At 33.3% G+C, this 27332-nt stretch overlaps 1 protein-coding gene across 1 annotated transcript; it reads right to left on the bottom strand.

Moving 5' to 3' along the window:
* Nucleotides 1-1927: 1927 nt before the first annotated feature.
* Nucleotides 1928-21643, bottom strand: LOC106645422 (uncharacterized). Its single transcript, XM_089598101.1, has 5 exons — nucleotides 21588-21643; nucleotides 16799-17513; nucleotides 16091-16639; nucleotides 3505-3653; nucleotides 1928-2048 (listed from the first exon to the last, which is right to left on the bottom strand). The coding sequence occupies exons 1-5, from the start codon at nucleotides 21641-21643 to the stop codon at nucleotides 1928-1930; spliced, it is 1590 nt and encodes a 529-aa protein (XP_089454227.1).
* Nucleotides 21644-27332: the final 5689 nt, after the last annotated feature.

Genomic DNA, 27332 nt, shown 5'->3' on the forward strand with positions numbered 1-27332 from the left:
AAAGCATGCCACTGTAAAAATGAATAGTTGAATTGTATCGCTCTGTGCGGTTGTGATTTAAATGTTTGCGAAAATAAATGTGTCGTATGTGTAGAAGAAGATGATTGTTGATAAAGCGTTGTAATTTTTTGTCATTTGAATTCTTATTTTTTCAATAAAGAATTAAATGAATTACGTAATATTGTTTCAAAAATTAGATTCAAACCTCATCCTGATCCTTGTACTTTTCAGCAATTCAATTTATTTTATCTGTCTAAAAAAAATCGTCACGGCACGGTGCTTGATACATTTTCAAGTTAAATTGGATTTTCGTAATTAAAAAAACATAACTTGATTCTTATTCCCACAATTACTATAGAAGAAAAATGTACTTACCATTAAAATTAAATATGAGAGTCAGTAAATTCCGTGTACTCCTCGTGAGTGGGAAAGAGACAGAACATGAGAGCCGCGGCCAGCAGCGGCCGACTGTAACGATGCACACGCTTGATTGTAAATAACAAAATAAAGGGTTTGCAATAAAATAACTTTCGAAAACGCCTAAGGATTTTGTCAAGGGATGTTTGAAAAATATTTGAGAACTTTGGCAACATCAAAATTTTTAATTTTTATTGTTGTTTTTTATACTTAAAAGTAGCGATTTTCACGGTTTTTTAAACTTTGTACAATTAATATCTCAAAAAGTGTTGATTTTGAAAAAAATTTGCAAGACATCTTTTTTGTTTTGAATTGTCCAAAAAAGCTAAATAAATTTTTTCCAGAGCAAAAGAAACAGTTTTTTAAATTTGTTTAAAAAGTTTTGTTGAAACATTTTTCCTACAACTTTGAAGCCTGGCAACATGCAAATTCGTTTGTAGGTAATTATTTTGCGTAAGATCATGCAAAAAAATCCTATCAAAATAATTTCTCCCACGAATTTCAGATTACGACCTGGACTATAGGGATACTCTGACCGGGAATGTGTTTCCTGGGCACCCGCGGAGACACACTCGCGTTACAACGCGGACAGCGAGTCCGCTTTTCCTCGTTCACGTCTGCTTGCTGAGGGGCCAGCTCAACTCTGGCTCAGCTCAGGACGCTCGCGCGTTGGTGCTTACATGCGAGCCCGTGGAGGTGGCAAGATAAGGCCGATGCCCGGCTTACAGCTCCCTACTGGACGCCAAGATTGCTAGATAAAACCTGTAAAGAAAGAGTAGCCGAAAGGGCTTCGTGCAAGAAAAGGCTCACGCAAAGCAAAACAATTATTGAATGGTCAAAAGAACGTAAACTATATTTTCTGCACTAGTACAAAAGCATACGCGTGCGTGTGTGGGTGTATTTCGCTCGATCGCATTGACGGCAAAGCCTGTATGGTTTAGGAAGGCTTTTCTCTCAGGGCCGACGGCCTGTGATAATTGGACCGGGCACAGAGAGAGATTACGTGGCTATTATGATGCTCGCCCACGCACTGCGCTTACCTGGCTTTTCGCAGCCTCTTATTTGCACTTGCTTGCCTAGAAGTTGGCCTCTCAGCAGGAATACTCGACCTGGTGTCTAGCCGGTAAGCCTTCTCGTCAAAGGTACGCGGCTGCAGGAGCGGGTGAGGCGATAACGAGGTTGTCCTCTCTTGGCTTGACAAACGTAGCGGGTGGGAGACGCACACGTGTTTTCCCTACTTATAACTAATCTCTTCTGTTAAGCAGGTGCGGTGTAGATTTTGCTGCACTGCTTTTTCATCTAAAAGTTGCAGTGGGTGAACATCTTCACCATTCTTTCCCTCGCTTTCCTGAGGCATTTTAAGCTCTTCATTCACTGCAGTCTCAATGAATGAAGAGCGAGTGGCACAGCGTCTACTCCTATCTTCGACTGGATTGATTTTGCTAGTAAAATCTTGGGGAATATATTCTCCGGACAACCAGCGTGCAAGTCTGGCAGCTTTATCAATCCTCTATCCATCTGAGCGCAGTTCTAAATTCTTCATTATCCCTTTGCAGGTTGGTCGACCTGCGACATCTAGGCAATAATTTTCTATGATCTCTTCGGCCTGTGGCCCGAGTTCGCTCATCTTCCTGTAAAACGGCGGCACAACAAATATATAAAAAAAATTGGACATGTAGCTGAGTGTAACTCACTCTGAGAAGAGAAAAGGATCGGGGAGCTACAATTAGGGCTGACTCTACGCTCAAATGTTAGTTTAACGTAATTGAGAGCTCTTTTAAGCCTTACAGCTTGTCGTAAAAAAAAAAAACAAAAGATTTTAGAAAAAAAAAAAAAAAATTTAATAGAAATTACTTCTTTAGTGGAGAAAAAAAAACGATTTTTAATCTTAACTTAAGTGCGACAACTGTAACTCCCTACTAGTGTTAAGTGTATGTAGTACAGGAACAGATAAATACAACTTTGTGTTTGTGTACGTGCCTACACACAGCTACTCGTCTCCGCTTTTACGCACAAGGTCAACAAGGCGTTTAGCCAAGCGCGATGTTGCTTGAAGCCGAAAAGCAAGCTTGTACGCCTTGACTTGGGCTTTGTCAACAAATCAAATGTAGTATTCTTAGTATTTATCGAAAGACTCTCGTAATGCAAGATAACTTCAAAAGATATAATCTATACGAAAATCAAAACAATCTATTGCTACAAAAAGCCCAAGCCGAGGAACTATACACGGATTATGTACGTTCACAATACATGTAAGTCCTCGTTGACTGACAACAACGTGACACGCTCTCGTGCCCTTAGTGACCTATCGACTCTCTCTCTCTGGCCACGCGCGAGTCAAGGCACAAATGTAAGCACACGCAGCCTTGAAAAATCCGAAGCGCACACACACTACACTAAACTGCATTAAGTTGTAACTAACACAATAAAATAAAACGCTGATTTACATAAATATCACCTAGGGAGTGTAAGGCCTCTGCCGAGCATCTCATGTAAACCACAAGGTCGGGCGCAAGTTGTAACGGGGTGTCCGTATTTACTTATGGCCTTGACAGCCACAAATTATAACTAGGGATACTCTAACCAGGACTGTGTTTCCCGGGCACCCGCGGAGACACACTCGCGTTACAACGCGGACAACGAGTCCGCTTTTCCTCGTTCATGTCTGCTTGCTGAGGGGCCAGCTCAGTTCTGGCTCAAACAGGACGCTCGCGCGATGGTGTTTACGCGCAAGCTCGCGGAGGCAGCAGGATAAGGCGAAAGCCCGGCTTACAGCTTCCTACTGGACGCCAAGAGTGCTAGATAAAACCTGTAAAGAAAGAGTAGCTGGAAGGGCTTCGTGCAAGGAAAGGCTCACGCAAAGCAAAACAATCATTAAATGGTCAAAAGAACGAAAAATATATTGTCTGCACTAGTACAAAAGCATACGCGCGGGCGTGTGTGTGTATTTCGCTCGATCGCGTTGATGGCAAAGCCTGTACGGTCGAGAAAGGCTTTTCTCTCGGGGCCAACGGCCTGCGATAATTCGACCGGGCACAGAGAGAGATTACGCGGCTATTATGATTCTCGCCCACGCACTGCGCTTACCTGGCTTTTCGCAGCCTCTTATTTGCACCTGCTTGCCTAGCAGTTGGCCTCTCAGCAGGAATATTCGACCTGATGTCTAGCCGGTAAGCCTTCTCGTCGAAGGTACGTGGCTGCAGGAGTGGGCAAGGCGATGGCGAGGTTGTCCTCTCCTGGCTTGACAAACGTAGCGGGCGGGAGACGCACACGTTTTTTCCCTACCTATACCTAATCTCTTCTGGCCTAATGGCCAAGAGCGTCCCTCGCTTATACTCATATCAAGACGCATGTCTCTCCTTTCTCTCTCTTTCACACGCATTATCGCGCTCCCTTATCCTCTCGCTCTCTCTCTGGCCTTTCTTCCTCGTGCAGTCTAGACGAGTGTAAATGGCGTTTGAGTATTAACTACCCGTTACAACCTTTACTTTAATTTTTAAAGAAAAATTTAACTTTAATATAATTAATCACCAACTGCAATCGACCACTTAATATGAAACAATCATTAATGCCGTCTTTTCTCTTTATGTAGATAAAGTTAATACAGTGATTATTATTTTATATTTTTCGGAACACAAGCCCATAGTTACTACTGTCAAACTACTGGCCAATATAAATTTCAAGTACCAATGACAGAATGTAATGATAAATAAGCATTCACGAATTTTGCATTTTTTAAATAAAATAATTTTAATGAACAATTACCAAGAAAACCAAATAATTTGAAAAACAAATTTCTTTTTAAAAAACTTCTATAAAGCTTCGCTTTTTCCATTGGTTCCAAGACCCACATTTTTTTGTTTATGTATTGATCGAATCAACACATTCCAAATAACAGTTATTTAATAAGTAAGGAGCTCTCACAATTAATAGTAATTTATTATAAAAATACGTACGAAAACCATAAGAGCGATGAATAAGTAACTTTAAAACTTGTTTCTTGTTCAATAGCACCTTACTTAACTACCACTTAAAACATAAGTTAGTAATGTATGAATACAAAGTATCCAAATCGCTTAGTAAAATGAGGCTAAGGTTTATAGCTTGTTATTCAGGGAAGTCCAGAACATAATTACATTTTCCTGTCTTTTCTATTAGTTAATGTTTATACAATTGTATCTGTATTACACTATTTATTGACAGCAGATATTTTACGGGACAAATTCTGTCTCTAATTGTAAGTCTAATTAATTATGAGAAACGTTAAAGTTAAGTCACAGTTTATACAGTTACGACACTCAATGCAAAAGTATCGTACAGCAGAATCACCGGACGCCATGTTGTTGGTAGGATAACTCAGTCACTTTCCGGGAACATTTAAAATACAAAAAACTTTTGAATCACTTCACAATACTTACTACGGAAAATCTACACAAAGCTCGTTAGTCATTTTCTATTCTTGTAACTAAAAATTTAAAGAATTTGCAAAAAACGCTCACTTTCTTTTCAGCACCACAATATAAACAGTCAAAACATGTAAATGTTTGATTTGCGCACGTGGTAGCCATGTTCTTGGTAGGATGTAACTATATATATATAGAGACGAGAGCTTGGTACGCTTCTTTAGGCCAAGTGTCACAACTGCGTAAACTGTGGTAAAATGGCAATATTTTTTTCTAAGAAACTAGTTATTTTTTTAGATAACATTGGTCAATTAACTCTATACTTTAAAATATTAAGTTGTTAAAGTAGAAAATTCTTACTTTCTTTGAGTTATTTGTTGTTTATTATCTATAATTTATATTTATCTTAAAAATCAAACTTTTTCTACAGATAGTGCGTATTTACCGACTACAAAGACCGTTGAAATAATACAAGCAATAAATCTAAGCTAACGATAAGACCACTTTTAGTAAAGGCTGAGCCAGGAGAAATTTGGAAAACGAATTAAAGAATTTTGAGATACACATATTTTGTTTTGGTTGTTTTAACGATTATCTGATCTTCATCCTTTAGTAAAGCTGTAGAGTAAAATTTAAGAGACTAAATATAACAAAATGGGTGGACCCAATAAGTTTCTTCAAATTTTCTTTTTAAATATGAGAATTAAGGTCAAAGATTTGTTATGAATCTGTAACGATACTTTTTTTCAAAATTGAATTAAGAAATTAATTGTAAAAATTTATCTCGGACAAATACAGCAGAAACCAATTTTTTTTATCTTATCGTAGTAACGAGCAATAAAAACAAGCGTTTTAAAATTCAAAAAACCATTTAAAATGTTTGTCCACCCTAGCCCTTGAAATATTCCAGTTTTCATAAAATGACTTGTATACAAACCAGTACGTTTAGCTTAAAGCAATTTGTTCGTGGAAGTCAACATAAAAGTTCTAATAAAGTCTTCCAAATTAATTTTTACTTTATGAAAAAAAAAAAATAAAAAAAAAATAAAGTAATGCACTCTCACGTTTGCTGACTGCTATGGTGTAAGGAAGTATAAGGTGTATTTATGCGGTAGCTCAAGATTGCTTGTTTTTGCTCCATCCAAGCATTTGGACACATAATGCCCCTGCACCTTTTGAGAGCCATGTGGAGACAACTGTTTTGAAATCCCTGCATCTTTTTTCTACTACACTGAGATGGCTTAAATTTTACCAAAAACGTTTCTGAACAGTTAACTTGCATTTGGTATGTTTATAAATAGGTAAAATTGACTACTTTATTTCTATACTCTTGAAAAATTACGCATGAAATTAGATCAAACATAATTTTTAATTTTTTTATTTTCTACCATCCTTAAAAGTGTTTTAATACTTTTGGACCTATAAAGTATGCCATTAAATCATTAATATAAGATATTCATAATTTCTGAGTTCTATTAACTTACATTGTAAATATCAAGAAATGTTTTTTTTTCGCATTTTTACTTTTGAGGCCAATTTGACTTTAAGACCCTAATTCTACACAGAAGTAATAGGACTGTTGTATAAATTACCCTCTAAAATTCTAAGATTGAGTTCTTTTTGCAACTCAAACGAGGTTGGTGGATTTTTTATTTCCCAAGCCATTTTTGGGGGTGATCCACTTCTGCAAAGCAAATGGGTGGACGACGCAAGGTCTTCGAGGCTATCCTTGGATTCACTTTGTATGGCATGAGGGTAGACGGCATCTCTGCTACCAGACTGAGGGATGTTCTTCAGGGGCTTATAAACTACTGTTGTGACCTCTTCTTATAGTTATTGTCATGCGGTGTTTTCTCAGAGCAGTAGAAGCAAGCGCTTATCACACGTCTGACCAAGCGCAAGTCTCTTCTATTCCCATCTGAGATACTTTCTTGATCGCACTTCCTGACCTGTTTAAGGCCTTGAAATGTCTTATCCTCAAACATCTGTCTTGGCATTTTCAGTCACACTCTATTCGTTATGAGTAACAAGCTTGCTTCAGAAGGGACCACAGCATACGGACAGCCTTTTTTGGCGTTCTGGAGTCTGTCCGTGCAGCTGTAGAAAAGAGATATGTGATTTCATTGACCATGATTGACTTTTCAGGGTCTTCAATTATTTCAAGCACTATATCCTTTAATCTGTGGGGTGTTGTAGCGTCCGGCTTTTCTGGCTTTTTTTTCACCTTTTAGATTATAGGTAGACCATCATCTCCAGTGATGGTTAGTTTGTATTATTCTTGCTACCCGTTTCGCTTAGTATTCCTTAGGATACTTTTTTTTTTTCATTTTTCAAATAATTTAAACACATGTATGTTTTAAATTATTTAAGAATGTTTATCACGTCACCCTTTGTTGCAGATTTCTCTGCCTCCTATACATAATTTTTTAAATATTTGAATTGGTTTGTGTTGTATTAAAAATTATTTTTGTATCTTTTTACGTTTTCGGAAATTTCAGAATACACTACATTGTTAGTTTTTTACTTACCATATTAAAAAAGTATAAACTAGTTTTCTGATGTACCTGGCTTTAAGAGTCTAATATATTATTGTCCATATTAAAAAGTAATCTGAGTGCAGATTAATTCCAACAAATTCAAATATCCAACCTTGAGCTTTATTAGTAGAAATAGTGAATAAAACGTTATTGTGGAGGGACAGTCATTTGAATTAAAAAGGTAAATCTGTAGGAATCATGGGTATACAGGATATGAGAGCAATTTCTCTCTCTGCAACAGCTGTAAGAACCGTAGTCTCAATGGTATATTTCCTCATATTTACATGTAATTGGGTTCCGTTGAATAATTAGGATGAATTTAAGTCTGTAGTAGGATTATGGGTATTCCAACTTTTAGTTGGAGGATAAGTAGTGAGAAATTAGCTGGTTTGACTAAATTTATAAATTTATGTGTATAGTGTACTTATTTCTTAATATTAAACACAGTATTGACTAATTTAAATTCTTAATTTTTTTCCGTAGCATAAGACAGAACAGAATTATTTATTTTTAATACAGGAATGTTTCCAGATAAGATGATATCTTTTCTACATCATCAGTGGTAAGGTTTGTTAAAGATTATGAATGTCTGGATAAACTTATGAATTATGAACTCAATAGTTTTTACAATTTCACCGAAATCAGAATTAATAGAAACGTTATCTTTTGGTATCATTTTATTTCTAAAACTGAGTAACAAGGAATGCATGGTGAAAGCTAAATCCAGAGGGCACCAGGGTCACTCAGTCCTAATGTATAGATGTACTAGTGTATCTGTGTGGGTGTGTGTCAGATGACACAGTCGATGAACTTGACGATCCACGTTATTGACGAATAGTATATATAGTACTAGACACTTACGCGGATACACTAATACATGCATAATTAAGGACCGATTAGCTCTGGTGCCCTCTGAACTAAGCTTTTAGCATACATCCCTCACTGTCTAGAAAATTGGGCATTACCACCACCAAGCTGTACTCTCATGTTAGTCCTTAAATTTAAAGTAATAACAGATTTCTATAGTAGCAATGATTTTAAACATGCTATAATTATATTTGCTCTCGTTGCTTTGGGTATAACTAACAAAGTGGGATTAAATCCTCCTGTACAAAAGAAAGTAATATTACCAATTAAATTATTACTTGATTTCAGATCTCTTATCATATGATCAATTGCTTTAATATAATTAACGAGCTCAGTAAGTTATTGTGCCTTCATCCTATATGATCAGCTTTATATCTTGTACAATTTCAGCCAGAGGACCATTCTTGCGGAAAGAACAAATTGATTCTCACTTGTATTTTACATTTAATTATAATTTAAAACTTTAATGAGCAGTTGTACTATTAGAAAAGTCGTAGCGATTTTTGATGATGCTACAGCCAAATTACCTGTTTATCGAGCGTAGGTGATAAGTAGATTAATTAGAATTATTTTTCTAGTACATCCAGCAGCATCTAATAAAAAAATATGATTTTCTTTCACCATAAACGTTCTGAGTGATGAAATGAAACGTTTGGCGTTGATCTGGTACCAATTTATGCAAGTCATTACTGATTATTAATTGAATATTGAAAAATAAAATTAACCCAAATAGCCTCTGAAACACAGTTACGTCCAGTAACGGACTGGTTTAATTCATCTCCTAAATTTTCAACCCAAAACAATGCAGGGTCAGGTCTTTTGGTTATTTATTTTCAAACATACTGTATATCTTGCACCTAGTTATAACATTTAATCTTTATATGCGCATTAAAAGCTCTTAATAAGTATGAATAATACGGCATGATCCAAATAATATCAACATCAATAGAAATTTTTATCCATTATTTTTAGTTTATGTTACGAATATTCATGATCTAGGATATTTTTTTAAACATTTTTCATCTTTGACGCAAGGTGATCATAAATTAAAATCGCCATAATGTCCATGAATCAAATTTCTACAGAATGTTTCAAATAGTAAGGGATCTTCATTCTTGTTCCAAAGTTAGGCTGAAATTATGTATAAAATTATAAGCTTCATTTTGTCTGGCTAAATTCTATTATCTAATCACAGAAATAACTGTGTATGTGAGATGACTTTCTTTTGTCATTCAACTCTTTGAAAATTAACTTTTCCAGATATTACTTTTTTTAGGTAAGGTCCTTAAAATTTTTTAAGTTTCAAATGAAGAATTCAAGATGTAATATCACTAGCAGCCCCCCGTCTTGGCTTCGCCCGAGACTTACTAAATAAAACATCGTGGTGTGTTGACATGTAATGTGAGACGTTTTCAGTTAGAAATTTTATACATATTCCTGACACATCTCAGAAAAAACATCTTCGTATTAAGAACATGTTTTTTTGGAATCCATATAGTTCATTTGGTCAAATAATAAGGTGTAAAAATTCAAAACAAAAATTATGCTGAAAAGAACCGTGCGCTCTTTATGCCATAAAATAATCGGTGACCATAAGGAGCCGTTGATTTACAGTTTCTCCCGTGTAATCCACGAAAAGGGCTATTTTTTAAGCTATTAAGATTTTAAACTCCCAAAAAATTTATATTAAAAAAATTATTTTTTCTCTTATCTCACAACTTTATTACCAGAGCAACAGAGTCCTGGACCTTAAACCCTACATTTTTTATTGCCACAAAAACACAAATACATTTTCTACTTATTTAAAAATCTGAAGTAGAATCATTAAAGATTTCAGAGATTGCTGTTAGGATACAATGAAAAGCTTATCTCTCACATAACGTATTCTTTATTTGTTAATTTTAAAGCTGCTGGTCTAATCTCGATAAATTTTTTGCATTAGTTTCTTGATGCCTAAGTAAAATTGTATTTATTAGATACATCTGAAGTTTTTCTTCCAATTCACCCTCTTGCGACTTTTGGCATGCTTAAGACTTTCGTGACTCCTAAAGGCTGTTTTCTGTCAACTTTGTTAAGTTCTAATATGTTTGTTGGCAAGGTAGTTCGACGTACGATGGCCCTAAAAAAGACCAGTGAGCTTCTTAAGTAAACTCTTTCTCTACTAAAGTTTACAGTGATTGTGGCTGCCTGGATACCTCAGGGTGATTTTCTCTGGCCTGCTGTTGAAGACCCAGACTGATCGAGAGAAAAATTACAAAGTCCGAAGCTTTGGGGCTAGCTGCAGTGCTCTTTTTCAACGTCTCCCGGTATAACGTCAAAGACGTTGGTGTCTAAAGCACCTTTTTTATTGGCAGATTTAGTTGTTTTGGTGATCTTGGATGGGAAGATTCGTTAGTGATACTTGTCTAATGGAGGCTGTCCCGTTGGCTCAAGTTTTTTTTCCTTCATAGCTGATATAGGTTTGCCCTGCGCAAACCTTGGAGAGGATCGGTGATCCGTGATTGAATGCTTAGAGTCAAGATGGTATAATATATGGTCGTTGGTAACCGGGTTTTCCAGCCTTGCGAAGAACAACTCCGCAGGTGACGTCTGCCAGTGAATGGCTGACTTGGTTTAATAGTGCCTGTCTTTAGTTAATATAGTCTTTTAGTCGACGAATCGCTTTCGGAAATGGTAGTAAAAATGTATTTGTTGGCAAGGTAGCTTACACTTAGGTGGCCCCTTAAAAGAACCGATGAAATTGATATTTTAGTAGGGAACGTAAATACCTATAATGGCCCTAAAAAGCGCCAGTGGTGAAACTTCCAGGCTATTCTTTATTATTATTCCTGATGATGAAGAGCTGGCTACGGGTAACTTGATTCTTACCCTGGGAGTCTCTATGTACGGAAACTGTTATGGAGGGAGGTACGCTGCTGTTCAAGGATATCTCGTCTTCGGGTCGTTCCCCGGATAACCAACCGCTCACCGTTAGACGGGGAACATGTGGGTAAGCGCGTTGGGGACGCGACGTCTAAGAAGGTAGCCGTTGTGGCTGCCCGTGCTCTTCAGAGCTGTTTTCACTGGCTTACATTTGCAGCCAAAAATTCTCCGGCCAGGGGGATGGCGGGACTGCCACACAACTCTTAAAAGTTGGTGCAGATTTTGCTATGGCTAGATATGTCTCTTGGTATTATGCCGGAGACGTCATCGGTTGGAATGTCTTAATTTTTGATCGCACTCGTTGAGATTCAGGGTGAATGAAAACGTAGGTCACTTTCCTCTTAGAGAAGAGTGTTGTCTGTAACCGGTATATCTAGCTGCAGGACTATATTCTTCACTGTCTATGCAGCTTGTTAAACTGCCGAAGCACGACTACATTAGATATCAAGACGCTCTGGCGTATTATAACCACACTTATTTAATTCTGTTTCAGGTATCCTTGATTTTATGTCGACGCCACCTTGCAGATTTTACTGAACTAAAGTGAAAAGCTGGCGTATTTTTGCAAAACTCTGAGCTTATTTATTGCCATTCTTATTAAATTTTTTAAGATAAAAACTATACTAAAACCATCTAGGAAGTATCATGAATCAGTGTATAAAATTTTAGCAAAATCGGTTCAGTAGTTTTCGTGGTTAGCGCTTACAACAGTTTTAGCGACTTTGCTTTATGTATTAGTAAGATGTCTCTTTCTGATAGAGGATAAAATCAATGGATGTGAAACGTGTACTTTTATTCGTAGTATTGCTATGCCGATCAGTGCGCTTGAGAATTACAATGGGAGTTATTGTTATAAAGATTAAAAAATGTCTATACCATTATAAAACATAATGACGATCAGTGTCAATAAATGATCGTGTTTCTTAGCAATAAGGTACAAACAAGGAAAAAAACGTTTTCTGCTTTATTGTTAAGCCTCTCAGAAAAAAGTCATTCAACATCATTGAAAAGTTTTTGCTTTCGATTCTTACTTTTATCACGTTACCCACGTTTCCAACAACATCTTTCCTAAGTTAACAAGTAATAGCAAAAACTTATTATTAACAAAAAATGTGAGTTTTAGCTACAGTAGTTTTTCACAGACTCAATGTCTTTTTTAACCAATATGAACAAAAAAAGCTTTAAATTGACAATTTTTGTCATTTACAATTGAATGCATTTCTCATATTTTACAATATACATAAAACAGATAACTTTAAGAGATTCCACACTAAAATATATGCTTGTTTGATCTGAAAAATTTTCCTACCATCAGAAACTATAGGCTTATACTGCACAATATAAATATTCGACATGGTAGGAGTACCCAATAGCTAGACAAAGTCGAACAATTCAAACTTATAATTGTGACAAATTAAATAGTAATTATTAAATGAGTGAATTTATATAATGTATGGGAAATTAATTTACTTTAGTAATGATATGAGCACAAGAATTCACTTATCCATCTAGTTAGGCAAGTAAACAAAGAAAAGCTAGAAGTTGTTGAATGTGTTTTTTTTATCATTGTCGTTGTAACGCTTTGTCAGGTATATTTCCTGATCTCATCAAGCTGAAAAGGAGTTAACAAATTGAGTAAAATCCATACGTATTATATCAAATATCACACCTTACAATAACACAAGAGAAACCTAAAACTTCGGTCCTGTTTACTTCCTGGGAACGAATCGTCAAATACAGTTCGCGTTGAGCGTATATATTTGAAATTATAAGTAAAAAATACATATACAATATACATACATAACTACACATTCACATAAATATAACTAGAAGTGATTTAAAGTTTTACTAAGCAAATGACATAGTACTCAAACGCGTGGTAGAAGAGAGCTGGGTGATAACAACTTATAAAACTTTACATACGATCAAAACTATAGGACTGGAGTTACTGTTCAAATGAGATAGTATACCTTTATATATAAAATTATGAGTACTGACTACAAATTTTACCATTTCCTGAATTTTTACCGTGATTCAGGGTAAAAACTATAGTTGACACATGATAAAGTTTACTGTGTCGTAGGATTATCTGAGAACTACCCTGAAAATCAGAGTAAAAATTCACCTGAACTGGCTCTCTCTATATGGTATGTTTTTGAATATCGTATAAAAATACACTTTTTTCTAGTGACTAATTCAAAATCTAGAGAATTGAGCTGGTGATTCCCTGCGCACAAGCTGAGTACCTTGACCACTCTGCTATGAGTGGTCGCGATATATGAAATTCAGCTTCTGCTTGATATGGTATGGTTTGTAACTTATTTTAAATTTGTAACTTTTTCGTAACATAAACGCTAACCATGGAGCAAACGCATAAGGGCACTGGCTTTTTTTCCATCGTGCTTATGCGTTCTCGGGAGAGAGAGAATACCGTCTTATAGTCAGCTATAGTGCGTAGCAGACAAGAAGTGAATACGTACCTATACTGACTGCTGTAGGACGGTATCCTCTCTCACCTGAAAACGCATAGGCACGATGGAAAAAAATCCAGTGCTTTTATGCGTTTGATCCGTGGTTAGCGCTAATGCTTGTGGGCTATGGCTTACATGCGTTAAAGTCACACACGTCATTAGCCAATTAGATAGGTTCAAAAAAGGGGGGGGGCACTTCCATAGCCTCTATGCATTTGCTCCATGATTTTCTCCTCCGTGTATATGGCAGATGTAAGCATAACGTTAGAGATGTAATCGGTGTAGGTATTAAGTAGTTTTAAGATCATCAGATGATTTAATGGAAGCATGCAATCTCGTACTGGCTCACTTGGCATTACATCGTGCAATGGCTTTAATTGGAATTTGTCGTATCTCAGTGATTTATTGTTTATTGTTGTGTGTTTATTAAATATTAAATTATGTGTTTAAATCACAGTTAATTAACGCACATATTTGCACGATAATTGCACCGCCTCCATGGATTACATCATTTCCAAAAAAGTATTTTTATATTTATACATTTTCTGACATAGAATTTCTTACAAACATAATTTCATACTTTGGTACTCAAGCACCCACTATCCACTGGTCAGGGCTTATCACCAATTTTAATTAAGTAATTAAATTTGATAATTGCGAATAATATTATGTAAAAAATATCATTTTAATAAGAACTAAGCCTTGTATTTTCTGAATTCCGATAAATGTAAAAAAAATGAGGCAGATTTATTCTCTTAGGTGGTACATTATATGAAATTAAGAGATTCTATCGTCATGTTATTAATAGACGTGATGTTAGAATTAAACAAGGAACTTTTTGTCGTCCTAGTAAAATAGTTTCCTTTTAATTTTTTTTATTTTTTTTTTATTTAGGTTGAATTTTGTGTTGAGATAATGTCCTCTTTTTCATTTGTTGAATTGTATTTGTGCCTGGTCAGTTTTTTTTTTCTTTTTCCAAAAGTCATTCTAGTACTGTACTCTTTTTTCACTTTATCCAAGTGCAGTATAATATCTTAAGATCATATTTTGTTTACATTAAATGAGTGTAAATTGAAAGTAAGAAGTTATCAATTGCTTTGATCTATTAATTCATAGCTTGAATTACTGTTAGTATTTTTTATTATTCTGATTACTCTAATAACTATTGGTACTAAAACTATTGTTAGTATGTTTCACAGTTAATTAGAGCTGAGCACTGAAATAATGATAAGGCTCTGTGTAGTAAAGAAGCTCAACTAAAGAAGCTATGTATTGCAATTTGGAGTCTTTTGTCAGAGAATTTATCGACACGCAGTGATTATTTTCAAGAGCGTTTTAGTAATTATTCATTAAATTATACAATTTTTATATTTGGTATTGCAATACCTTATATAAAAATAAACAAATACGATTATTAATTTACAACAATGAATAACCTAGGACAATAACTAAATGCTACCTCACTTTGTCTGTGTACACTTATATTGATTATTAAAATGATGTAAAGGCTTGAGTTCAAAAAATTGAACTAAACAATAAATTCACACGTAGAGACAGGCTAACTGCAACAAGTTAACAAAGGGAAAAAATTACTTATTTTTCTTACTTAGTGGGGATGTTTACTGATTTTAAAAGTGCCATTAATACCATTAATGTTTTTTAACTGCCTTATGTTGGGTTAGGAAGACTCTTGCCAAATAGAAAAGAACATTATTTTCGTAAGCTTTTACTATCCTTAAATAAACGTTAAATTTATTAGGACTCATTTTGTCTTTGTACTATGAATAGCTAGTTTCGTCAAGTCTGTTTATGATTCTTATGGCTTAAGCCAAGATCAACTACTCTAATTCTTGTTGAAAAATTAATAAATCTATACCTTTTTTTATATTTGTACAATTAAATTTGCTAAAATTTATATGGTTCTTTTAAAAGTTTTCAATTCATAAATAGGACATGTGGTATGAGGTGATATTTTTGTGTTCTAATGTATCATGATTATGACACATTTCTCTCAGAGTTTTCTTTAGTAAGTTAACTTCAGCTAAGCTGCATGACTGTCATAAAAAGAAAAAGTTCATCTGATTCTCTATCTTGATCCTTAACTTTTTAAGGCAGACTAAAAAATGTGCATTTTTATTTAACCCATGTACTAGAGTACAAGAGTAAGTGTATTTTGTATAGACAACTTATGATTCAATATTTTGTGCAAGAAGAGCCAAGAAGTTAATAAGCATACAATGAGAAGTTTTACTTTTTATTTAAAAAATTAATCAATCAGAAGTGTTCTAAATTCGTAAGAGCAAGATATCAAGCATAACTTCTTAGACTTTTTCTAAGAAATCAATAAAAATTTTCTAATTTAAATATTTTTCTTCGTCTTAAGAAATCACACAAAAATAATTACTGTCTTTGAACGAGAAACTGATATTTTTTTAATAAATGCATAAATATTTTAGATACTTATTGATCTTACCAGAGATATCGTTGGTTTTGGTTTGACACGCTGAGCTGAGGGTCTATTGAAACCATTAGCTTTGCAGTAAATGCCACAGGCATTGCAGAGGTATAGTCCAGTTCCGTCTTTCCGCCACAGAGGAGTTGTATTTGCACTACAATTGACACACTCTTTAAGATCGGCAGTCAAAGGTGTGTTTGCAGTGGCAACGGCTTGGACAACATCCTCTGCAGCTGACAATTGTAGTGCTGTCCAAGGTGACGAAGATCCACTGGGCATATATGCTGAGCCTCCAGGGAAGATTATACCACTGGCACTGTCGACTGTTGAGATGGTAGACACGCCTGCATAGCCTTGCATGTAGTCAAAGCTTGGTGGCGGTGAAGGCCCAGATGAAGCTGCCCAGTACTGCTCACTAGGAGCCTTCAACTGGTAAGTTACAGCACTGGCTTCATGGTAGAGACTTGGTGATGATGGTGGCTCGTACATTAATGATCCCGTGCGCACCAGGGTCGATGAGGTAAGAGTTGGATCACTTTTTGTGCACATATTGGCCAAGTGCTCAAACTATATACATACACTTATGTATATATGTATATGTATATATATGTGTGTGTGTGTGTGTGTGTGTGTGTGTGTGTATCATAAATATGAGTTGAGATGCTTTTTTAATGACAATAAAAATAAAAATTATAGAAACTACTGATCCACAATTATTCTCCTCACCTGTCCCGTCCTAGATGCCTGGCTTGATGCTGGATATATATATATATCTTGGTGCTTAGGAAAACTGTAGTTTGGCGTCTGATGAAATACCTCTGAGGAGATATATTGTGCATAGGGAATAGTCTGGTTTGGTGCAAGTGGCACTGTCTCTAAGGTTGTGTAGGTGCTGGGCATTTTTAGATTTTCCGCTGCTATGCTTACTTCCGTGCTGTACTTGATGGTCCCATTATTACCTGCGTATGAAGTCGTAACAATATTCTGTTGTGGTTGATTCTGTGGTTGCTGTTGATGATTTTGTTCATGTTGTGGATGATGGTGATGATGATCATAATTCTGATTATCAGATAGATGTTTTTGGTCAATCCTGATTGTATCCAGTGGTGGCGAGTAGTGTTGAGTGACTGGGCTAAGATGTATACTGGTAGCAGGTGGTGACACTAGTTCCTGGGCTTCATAAGGATCTTTGACAGTAGCACCACTTGGTGAGGTCTCATAACAAGTTTGCTGCTGTTGTGGTTGCTGGGCGTAGTCCTGTAAGCCATATCTTTGGTGGATTTGTTGCTCCTGTTGCACTTGAGTTTGATTTAAAGTCAGTTGACGTTGGTGCTGCTGTATTTCTATGACCTCTGTATTTTCTCTAACTTCGGAGCTATCAGTGAAAGCCACATATGTCATACGATCTACTTCTTCCAAATTAGAAGAATGCGTTTCATACCTGCAATAATAGTATTTTTTCATTTAATTGGAACTATATTCTGTTAAACCCTGTATAGAAGATAGCTCTCTATATATAATAATATAATATATATAATAATGATCTCTGTATATATGTATCAGATACCTCTGTACAGAAGAAAAACTGATAATTCAAGGTTCAAAATTATACTTGCTGAAGTATATTTAACATCTAAGTATTTTTTGTTAACAGTTGTAATAACTACAGCTTCGAGTGCTCTGTATGAATGTTGCAAAAGATTTGTAGACTAATGGAGATGAAACAAGTCTTTAGTAGAAAGTAAAAAAGTCATAAGTAGAGAGTAAGAAAGTCATTAGTAGAGAGTAAAAAATTAAAAAGCTAGTGTTTCAATATTATGCTAAAAACTTTAAGAGTTACCCAGTTGATAAGCATAATGTTTGTGTCTAGTCATGATATGGTCACAAAAAATTAAGGTAGAAGACTTTTTTGACACTGACCTCAATTCTTGTACGTATAGAAAAAAAAAAAAAAAAAAAAAAAAAAAAAAAAAAAAAATTTATAAGAGTAACTTTTTAATTTTATACAGAACCAGCTAAGCATGTCAGATTATAATCTTAAACTAACGATTGTTGCATGCTAACAATCCAAATATAAATCTAAATCATGAAGTAAAAATTACATTAAAAAAACATATGACGTGAAGTGTGCTATTTGTGCGAGAAAATGAACCAAGAATAGTACTGAATAAGAATTATGAATTGATTTGTCATTATGGAAATGCGCTATGGTAAAAAGTGATTGCAGTTCAGAAACAGCTACATATTATAAAGGTAAATTGACTACTTTTCTAAATTAATCTTGTCTGATTACCTAACATGAGACTTCCAGACTTATAAAGTTGGGTAGTACTCCTTTGTTTACATAAAGGATTCTTAAGCGCATAGCAGTTAAAAAATCCTACAGGAGTTAAGGTCTCTATTTACAAACCTAGTGTTATTTATAATAAATTATAAATGTTCAATGTGCTATGGTGGCCAACATTTTTGGTAGTAATGAGTTATGCAAATTAAAAAAATTAATAAAGGTATCCTGGTATTTTTTCATTGGCATTCGTCTTTTTTAATTTTTTTAATTCATTTATTTATTGTTTTTTTTTTTTTTTTCATAAGTTGCACTTTTTTTAAAGAAAATAATGCATGCATTTCAAAACTTATTGGTCTATTAATATATTAAAATAGATTTAATATAAGTTCAAAGAATAGCACTTCAAAACTGACAGGTGCTGTTAATTTATTGGTAGGCTAATCTTTCTAACCAATCAAGACTGAGATGTGTCTTTTTCTCACTGCCTATAAAAGAAGAAAACTTTTGGAAGTATGGCTTGGCAAATTGTCAGACTGCAGACTTACATAGTTGATTAAAACGCCTTTTTTGCAACAAATAAAGATAGTAGCAGTTATAATAAAGCAATCAACAAGACTTTTTTTAATGTTTTAAGTTCAAATATCGCCTAAAACGTGCTTAAAAGATTCCAAATTTCAGAAATAAAGGCCGTTAGTATTCTCTGTTAATTTAACAGATACACATTTTTTTTTGGAAATTAATTAATAAACGGAGTCGCTAACCGCAAATCTTTCATAAAAGTTTTTGGACTTAAAATGGTTGATTCAACATGGTGGTAAGAACAGAAAGAAACTGTTCTGTTCGTAAAGACTTTCTACATCACTTTACACAAATTCGACGTCAGATGCACAATTAAAAATCGTGAGCTCAATAGGCTAGCTGATAGAATATACATGTCATAAAAATGAACAAAAGTCTGTCTAAAGTGGTCTTTAAACTTACTTAATACGAGTTTGCCATAAGTATTATGGTATTAAAAAAGGTAGATCTAATATTATCGTCAAAAAACACATGATAGAAACAAAAAGTTTGATCTGATAAGTTCTTTTAAACGCTTAACACAATTATAATTTCAGAATTATGATATTTACATAGGTTAGTCTAAAATGGCATCAAGCAAAACCTAGTAGAAATGTACAAATACTTAACTATGGGAACTTTTAATGCCACTTGACACCAATGTGACAGAATTTTCAATTCAAAAATAAAGGATTTAGTCTAAAAACTAAGATACTTATAAAAGTTTACTCGAAGTATGTTGTGTGGTTTAATCATGCACAAACATTATTAAAAAAAGTATTGTAAACTCTTCTGGCTTGCCCATTGTAAGCTTAAAATTGCATAATTACACGATTAAAGAATAATATTGTCTATTGAAGACAAAAAAACTATTCTTACTCATAAATAAGGCTCATTCAGAACCCATATACTTGAATACTGATAAATATCTTTATTCAGAGCTAAAAGACGCATTCGCTAAAGATCTACAATAAGTTAATTTAATGACTTATACTGTTACTATAATATTGCAGATATCAAAATACTGAAATTCTTATTTTTTTTCATTAGCACTTTTTACTTATACGATTTCATTCTTCTTTTTCAAACTTACACAGAGATCCAAGTATTTAAGAACTACTTTTCAAACAGGCGCACTAAATCAATTTTACTTTAACATTTTCTCGATAGTAAATTGTTTACTCTTCTAAAACTCATGTTATACAAACTTATTTTAACAGCATCAACTTTATAATTGTGTGTTTTTGAACAAACAGCTGTATATTACTGTATTAAATGTTTTAATTGAAAAATTATTTCTATATTTTTATTCGTAACAAGTAAAAACGATTATTTTAAGCAATCTTCATTGAAAATCATAAATTTAAAATCATAGATATACAGGGGCTATGTGTCAACAACCTTGAAGATTTTAAACTGGGTTTAAACTGGGAAGAGTGCCGTCTTGAACTAAATTGGAGCTCTAGGCAAAGGCTATGGTGGGGGCACTGTATACGTATGTGTGTATATAAAATTATCTCGATAAGGATACATCCTTGATCGCCATAAATTTTAAGCACAAAAACAGTGATTACATTTTTCTAAGTATATTACATAAAAGAATCTTATAACTTCTTATATACAGGAAAATTTTTGTCACATAAGAATTAAGAGCTTTAAATGTTTTCAATGGATTTCCATATATTATTTGAAATAAGAAGAAAGTACTTTTTTAATTAAATTTTACTAATTTTTTACAATTTTTTGTTGCAATAAAAAAGTACAAAAAGAACATGATCTTTTATACAGTACGTTGTATTCTATATGAATTTCACGGAAGCTAAATAAAAGTCTGTAACTGTAACAGGCAACATATTTTTTGTTGAATAACGTATGTGGAGCTTAATAAAACTGGCACATTATTACGTTAATAACGTATGTTCATCTAGTTATCTAGTAGAACATAGAGTAATTTGTTTAGAGCTAATCTAATAAAATGATGACACACAGTGGGTACTGTTCAACGATTGATTAGTTGATGCCGCTCATGGCTCCATTTCATTGTTCGAATATCTATGAGGGTGGTATTGTGTGACATTTTTAATTTTTACATGTGAATCTGGACAAGGCAATGGATGTCTTTAAGACACCATGTGGTGACAGTAAGCTAACAAATTTCTTCATCCAGATTTTATTTTCGAAATCAAAGAAGTTAGACATTACGGCTCCTAATATGTTAACTGTAGATATACTTACTTTAGGGCTCGAACCAACTGACTGGCTACAAAAAAAAAGACGTACTCATAGCATAAGTATACATACAGCTAATATTACAAAGTTATAAGGTACAAGAATCTGGTCACGACTTCTGCATATGGGCTAGAGATCGTCCAAATGATCTTAAACTCGCGCATGAGAACGAGCAAGCTTGATTAAAATCGTGCGAAAGAGCAAGAAGCATACATAATCCAAGTTTCAAAATAGTCAATCTGACAAAAAAATACAATTAAAACTTTATAGCAAAAAATTTAATAAACACAAAACAATTGATGATAATACACCTTTCTTTTTTTTTCTGAAAAAAAGGAAAAAAAGGTGAAAATTTTTTATAGCTTTGATGGTTTCCTTTGCTTGCAATTTACTTTTTTTGAAAGTTTTCAATCGTACTGGCTTGTTTTAATGTATACTAACGTTTGCTCGTTTTCATCCATAAATTTAAGACTATTAGCAAGATCTCTAGCCCACATGCAGATGTTGTGACCAGGCTTCCGTAGCTAGGTGATTTTTCATGGGATTAATTTTAGACAAGTTTTTACAACTGTACGAATCTGGCAGTATAAGCAGAAGATTTGTCTAAACCCACCTTTAAAGTAAAGAATGTTCTCTGACTGACTTGTTTTTTTTTGTTATGTTAAGCTTCCATAGTGCTTACTGTATACAGCCTCGTATTATAAAGTGCATACGGAAAGCTTACTAAAAAGCTACGTTAATACTTTTAAATGTTAAGTGAAAGTCAAGAAATGTAGGTTTGGACAACTTTTAATACAAAATTAATTATAGACGGACATATGCAAATGGGGCAGAAGAAAAGGTAGCTGAGGAAAAACTAAAAAATTTCCAAATTCACCATATTATCAAAATTAAAATATTAGAAATAAGTAAAAAATTGAAAGTTACTATGAGAACGGATATTAATTAAAAAAATAAAGACAGTAGTTTAAAGGAGGTTCGGAAGTAATAATAAAACTCTGAGATTACAGTGATAAGTTTTCTATAAAGTTTAGAATATGTAAAACTTGAATTAATTTCAGCAATATTTGTTCTAGGGTATTTATTAAGGAATCATACTAATTAAAATTACGTGATTAACATAGGATCTTCTGAGACGTTGTCTTAATTTTCATATTAACAAAGACAAAAATTTTTGAAAAATGCAAAAATGTTTATGAAAATCTATATATAAATTAATTATTATTTAATATTTTAGTAAACAAAGTTTAAAGGTATACTTTAATGCATTTTAAACAATACCAATAATAAATATTAGTAAGTATTGAGTTTGTTAGGTGAAATAAGGGGTGCTCGATAAACGGTACCAAGCTGCACGGGCAGGGGGGCCTCCCCCGTCTTTGCCTCTTCAAATAATACCCTCAATCCTCTTTAGAATTAGGTTATGTTATTGTTATTGTACAACTTATATTATATAAGAGATTTGATAAGGAATTATGAAAATGATCAACTTTGAAATAACTGCCTTACCTACATGTTAAGTAAGCATAAATGATCAAAAGTATCAGATTCTTTATGGAGTATTTTATCGTGGTTGTACATCAAAAGATCAATATACAAATATGTTACGACAACGAAACTAATTGTTTTATGTTAACCATACTGATTGTCTGGAAAACCAATGGGCAAAGGGTGCTAAAGACCCTTGTAATTGATTTTTTGATTAAATAAAAAATTTTTCAAGGAGTTTAATAAGAAAAAAAAAAATTCTATAAAATACCAACATTATCAAAACCAACCTACTAGGAAAAAAATCATTTTTGCGTATTATGAGCATTCTTGCTCAATTTTTATTACACCTGGTTAACTTAAAAAAACTGCAATAAATAGTTTAATCTCAAAAAAAAAATTAATTTGAATTTAAAGCAAAAGGTAAGGAAAGTTCCAGATCTATAAAAGAGTCTCAATTACAAAACTGATATTTTAATACAGAAGTTATTATTTTTATAATGGAAGCTATAATGTTTCTGAGTGCCTTTTTTCAACATGTGCTGTAACTTCAATGCTATTTAATCAAAAGTATATATATGATTTTAAGTGTACAAAGGTCAACAACAAAAAATCACGTTTGTTGCTGAATTAAATGACTGTTATTTTTTCAAAATAATGTAATACTGAAAGAAATATTATTACTATAGTTATGAAGTGAGAAAAATTTATGAAGTGAAAAAAATTTTGCAAAATCATATTGAAGATTTGCAAAGTAATAACATCCATCACCAAATTATGTGAAGTTTGATGAAACGTAAAAGAGCGCTTACTAAGTTAAAACGAACAATTGATAAATAAAATATTCCTATCAAAATATCAAAGCAAATAAAAATTTTTTAAAACGGAATTAAAGCTACACAAATTAATGAGATAAAAAAAATAGTCAAGTCCTTAGAAATCATCATTATTCCGTATTACAACTTTTACCATATAATTATTACAACTATTACAATGATTACAATACTTAAATAAAAAAAGCATTTTTTTACAAAGCAAAGTATTTCCATACTTTGCAAAATTATTACACACATATCATACATAACTTTCTACCCCAGCTTTTTACTGTTTTTTTGGCGGACAATCAGCTTTATATACATAATGTTTATGCATTCGGCAATAGACAACTGATCATTATTTATTTTTATTAATCTAGATCATAATTTATATCATAAGCATAACATATTTTGAATAAGGAATTTTAAACTTTAACACTTTTAACTGATGCATAATACTAAATGTTTACTTGTGTTGTAACCAATAAAACTATTATTTATTTGTTCATGAAACGAAAACTTCGAATGTTTTTATTTGTACAATTATATTGTGTACGAACTTTTCCTAATAGTACTCAGGATTTTAAATAATTTACAATACACTTCAGTATCAGTTAAAAGCCATTCTGGTTGTATACAACAAATTCAATAATTTTTTAAGATATTGGCACGTTCCACTGTGTAAAAAAATACTTACCATTTTTAAGTATTGCAATAATTACTATAAAAATTAATGATGACTTTTAAAAGCTTGACTATTTTTTGTTGATCTTACTACATTGTAAATCATTTATATCGTATTGTAAAATTTTTATTTAACCAGATATTCAAAGAAAGATATTTGTTTGAGTCATTTGATGTATCAACAAACTTAAACGAATTAAATTACATATCTCATTACTTTATGAGTCTGTAATTTCGTTTGGTCCAATTTTTTTGCTTGAATGTTAGAACAATAGTAAAACATATATTCCATCGATTTGCTAGTATATATCAGTGCCCTTCGGTGAATTTGGAAATTCAAGGTGATCAGTGATCCGTGGGGGGTAAAATGTAAGAAAATAGATAAATACATGTAAAGTGTATTTAAATTTTCCTGCGTTGATTTATTAATGCGCAACGTTTCGCTGACAATATGCGTCAGCCTCATCAGGCTACAAAATGAAAAATTAAAAACACACAATGAGTGATCTGGAAGGCTCAAACACAAAAATACAATAAATTTTTTTGTAAATTGTTACCGCAGGTACGCGAGAATTCGTAAGTTTAATTGACTTACTCGTCACCTGTCGTGCTGTCGACTGACAATAAATTACAACCACAAGCCAGCGCTTATATAGGCGGAGCCGCGAAGGTAGACGATAAAGGGCGATAAACTTGATCATGACATTTAAACTTTCGTAGTAAAGAAAGGTATGCTCTATCACAGGAAAGCACATCCTCCTTTCTATTGATGTTGTGATTGTCGAGTTTTATATAAAGCATTTCGGAAATTATTCTTTTTTTATAATTAGATTCTTTGTCAAGGATTTTAAAGTTATCCCAATCGAATTCATGGTCAAAATTAATTTGGTGTGCACAATAAACGGAATCAGAGTTTTTACTTTTCATATGTTCACTGATGCGGACCTCCGCCACTCGCTTTGTTTCACCCACATATGGCGCAGGACAATTTTTACAATAAAACTTATATGCCACATTTGACTGTTTATGTTTATTCGTTGTATCTTTTCCTAAGCGGACGATATGCTGCAGTTTATTGTTAATAAGAGGGTAAGTGTGAATATTGTAGGGTTTTAACATGGTTGAAATTTTTTCACAATTATTGTCAATATATGGTATGCCAATTTTGCAGAGAGGGTATGTGTTTGTAGTGATTCTGTTATGATTACTATATTTGTGTCTTTTAAATCTGACCTTTATGTTTTTATTAATAAAGTTGAAAGGGTAATTGTTTTTTATCAACAGGTTTTTCACCCTAGCAATATTCACACCGAAAAAACGTGTACTGGCAAGTAAGATCGCCCTATCAATCAAATAAAAAACAATATTTCTCTTATAGCTAACTGGATAACCAGAAAAATAATTTAAGATTCGTCCGGAAGAAGTGGGTTTTTCAAACAAGTCAAAATTAAAATGATTAGAATTTCTTATTATCGTCAAGTCTAAAAAGTTGAGTTTCTTGTCAATCTCCATTTCATATGTAAATTGTAGTTTGGGATGATATGAATTAAAAATATTAAAGATTAAGTCAATATGGTCAACATTAATAAAAAGTAATATATCATCCACGTAACGAAAATAAAAAGATGAAATAATATTATAGTTATTTTTTAAGATGGAGAGACAATCATTTTCCAGGTCGTCCGTTACAAGGTCAGCAAACAAAGGTGAAATAGGAGAACCCATTGGCGTGCCAAAAATTTGTTGATAAAAAATGTTGTTAATAGTAAAAAAAGTATTATTGAACAAAAATTCTGTACATTGTCGAATTTCATCAACCGGGATTCGACATTTATTCATTATGGTCACAATACGTCGATCGATGCTCCGTAGTACCAACTCTAGAGGAATATTAGTAAATAGGGAGCTGACATCTAAAGACATTAGTCTATAATTAGTAGTGGGTTTTATATTTTTTAGTTTGTTTTTTAATTCAAAGCTATTATTAATGTGTGATATTGGAACGTTGACTGACTTCTTGAGTTCATCGTGAATTACTTTTGCTAGAAAATATGTAGGGCTATTGATAAGAGAGACGATAGGACGTAAAGGGGCATCGACCTTGTGAGTTTTCGGCAAGCCATAACATTTAGCTAGAGTTGTATCTGTGGGCGACAAAGCGTTGGGATGGTATGTTCTAGAAAGAAAGCCGTTAGAGTTGAGATTCTTTAAAATGTTAGAGGTTCTCTTTTGTAGAGAGTTTCATGGGTTTTTTGAAATAATTTTATACGTCGATTTATCGGACGGTAAATTATGCATTCTTTTCGTATAGTCACTTTTTTTAAGACAAACCGTAACCTTGCCTTTGTCAGCAGAGGTAAAAAAAATATCGGGATTTTTGTTTAGAAAACTTTTTGTTGATTTTAAATTTTTTGCATATTGGTGGTCCTTTCTAGAAATAGCTGGCTTGTGTTTACAAGTATTAACTAAATATTAAGATAATTTGTCACAGATTTCGGTCTTTACTTGATCGTTCGTATCGAGGTGTGAGAGACCAACTTCTAGGTTTTCGATTATACATAAAAAATCGCGTTCACGAAAAGATGATGGGAGATTGAAATTCGGTCCAAGAGATGCAATTTTGGCGACATCTTTAGGAATGGCTATATTCGTTAAATTGTGTATTGAATTATTATAACTGATTGTGGTGTTTGTTTCTGGTAAGATTTTTTTAAATTTTTTATGTAACGTATGATTAGATCTTCTGTAAATGGTGTTTTGTTTGATGTTGGTAAATTTATAATGTCGTTCACGAATATTGTAGTCTAATTTTAATGATGCGATGTGATCTTTAAAACGGGAAATTGAGTTTTGCAAAAATCTAATATCTGTGTTAATGTCGCTAATTTCTAAGTTCAGAAGTTTCTGACAGAAATGTAAGGTACTTTTGTTGAAATCGGCATGTATCGGTTTGCAACGGAAATTGACACTTGAACACTTTTTGTAGAGGTCTGAACCTGTTGATAAAAAACAATTACTCTTTTGACTTTATTAATTAAAACATAAAGGTCAGATTAAAAATACACAAATATAGTAATCATAACAGAAGCACTACAAACACCTACTTTCTCTGCAAAATTGGCAAACCATATATTGATAAAAATTTTTAAAAAATTTTAACCATGTTAAAACCCAACAATATTCACACTTACCCTCTTAT

Source organism: Copidosoma floridanum, unplaced genomic scaffold (genome assembly GCF_036245765.1).
Source record: "Copidosoma floridanum isolate Cflo_tuat_1 unplaced genomic scaffold, Cflo_Japanese_pri ptg000005l, whole genome shotgun sequence".
Taxonomy (NCBI): Eukaryota; Metazoa; Arthropoda; class Insecta; order Hymenoptera; family Encyrtidae; genus Copidosoma; species Copidosoma floridanum.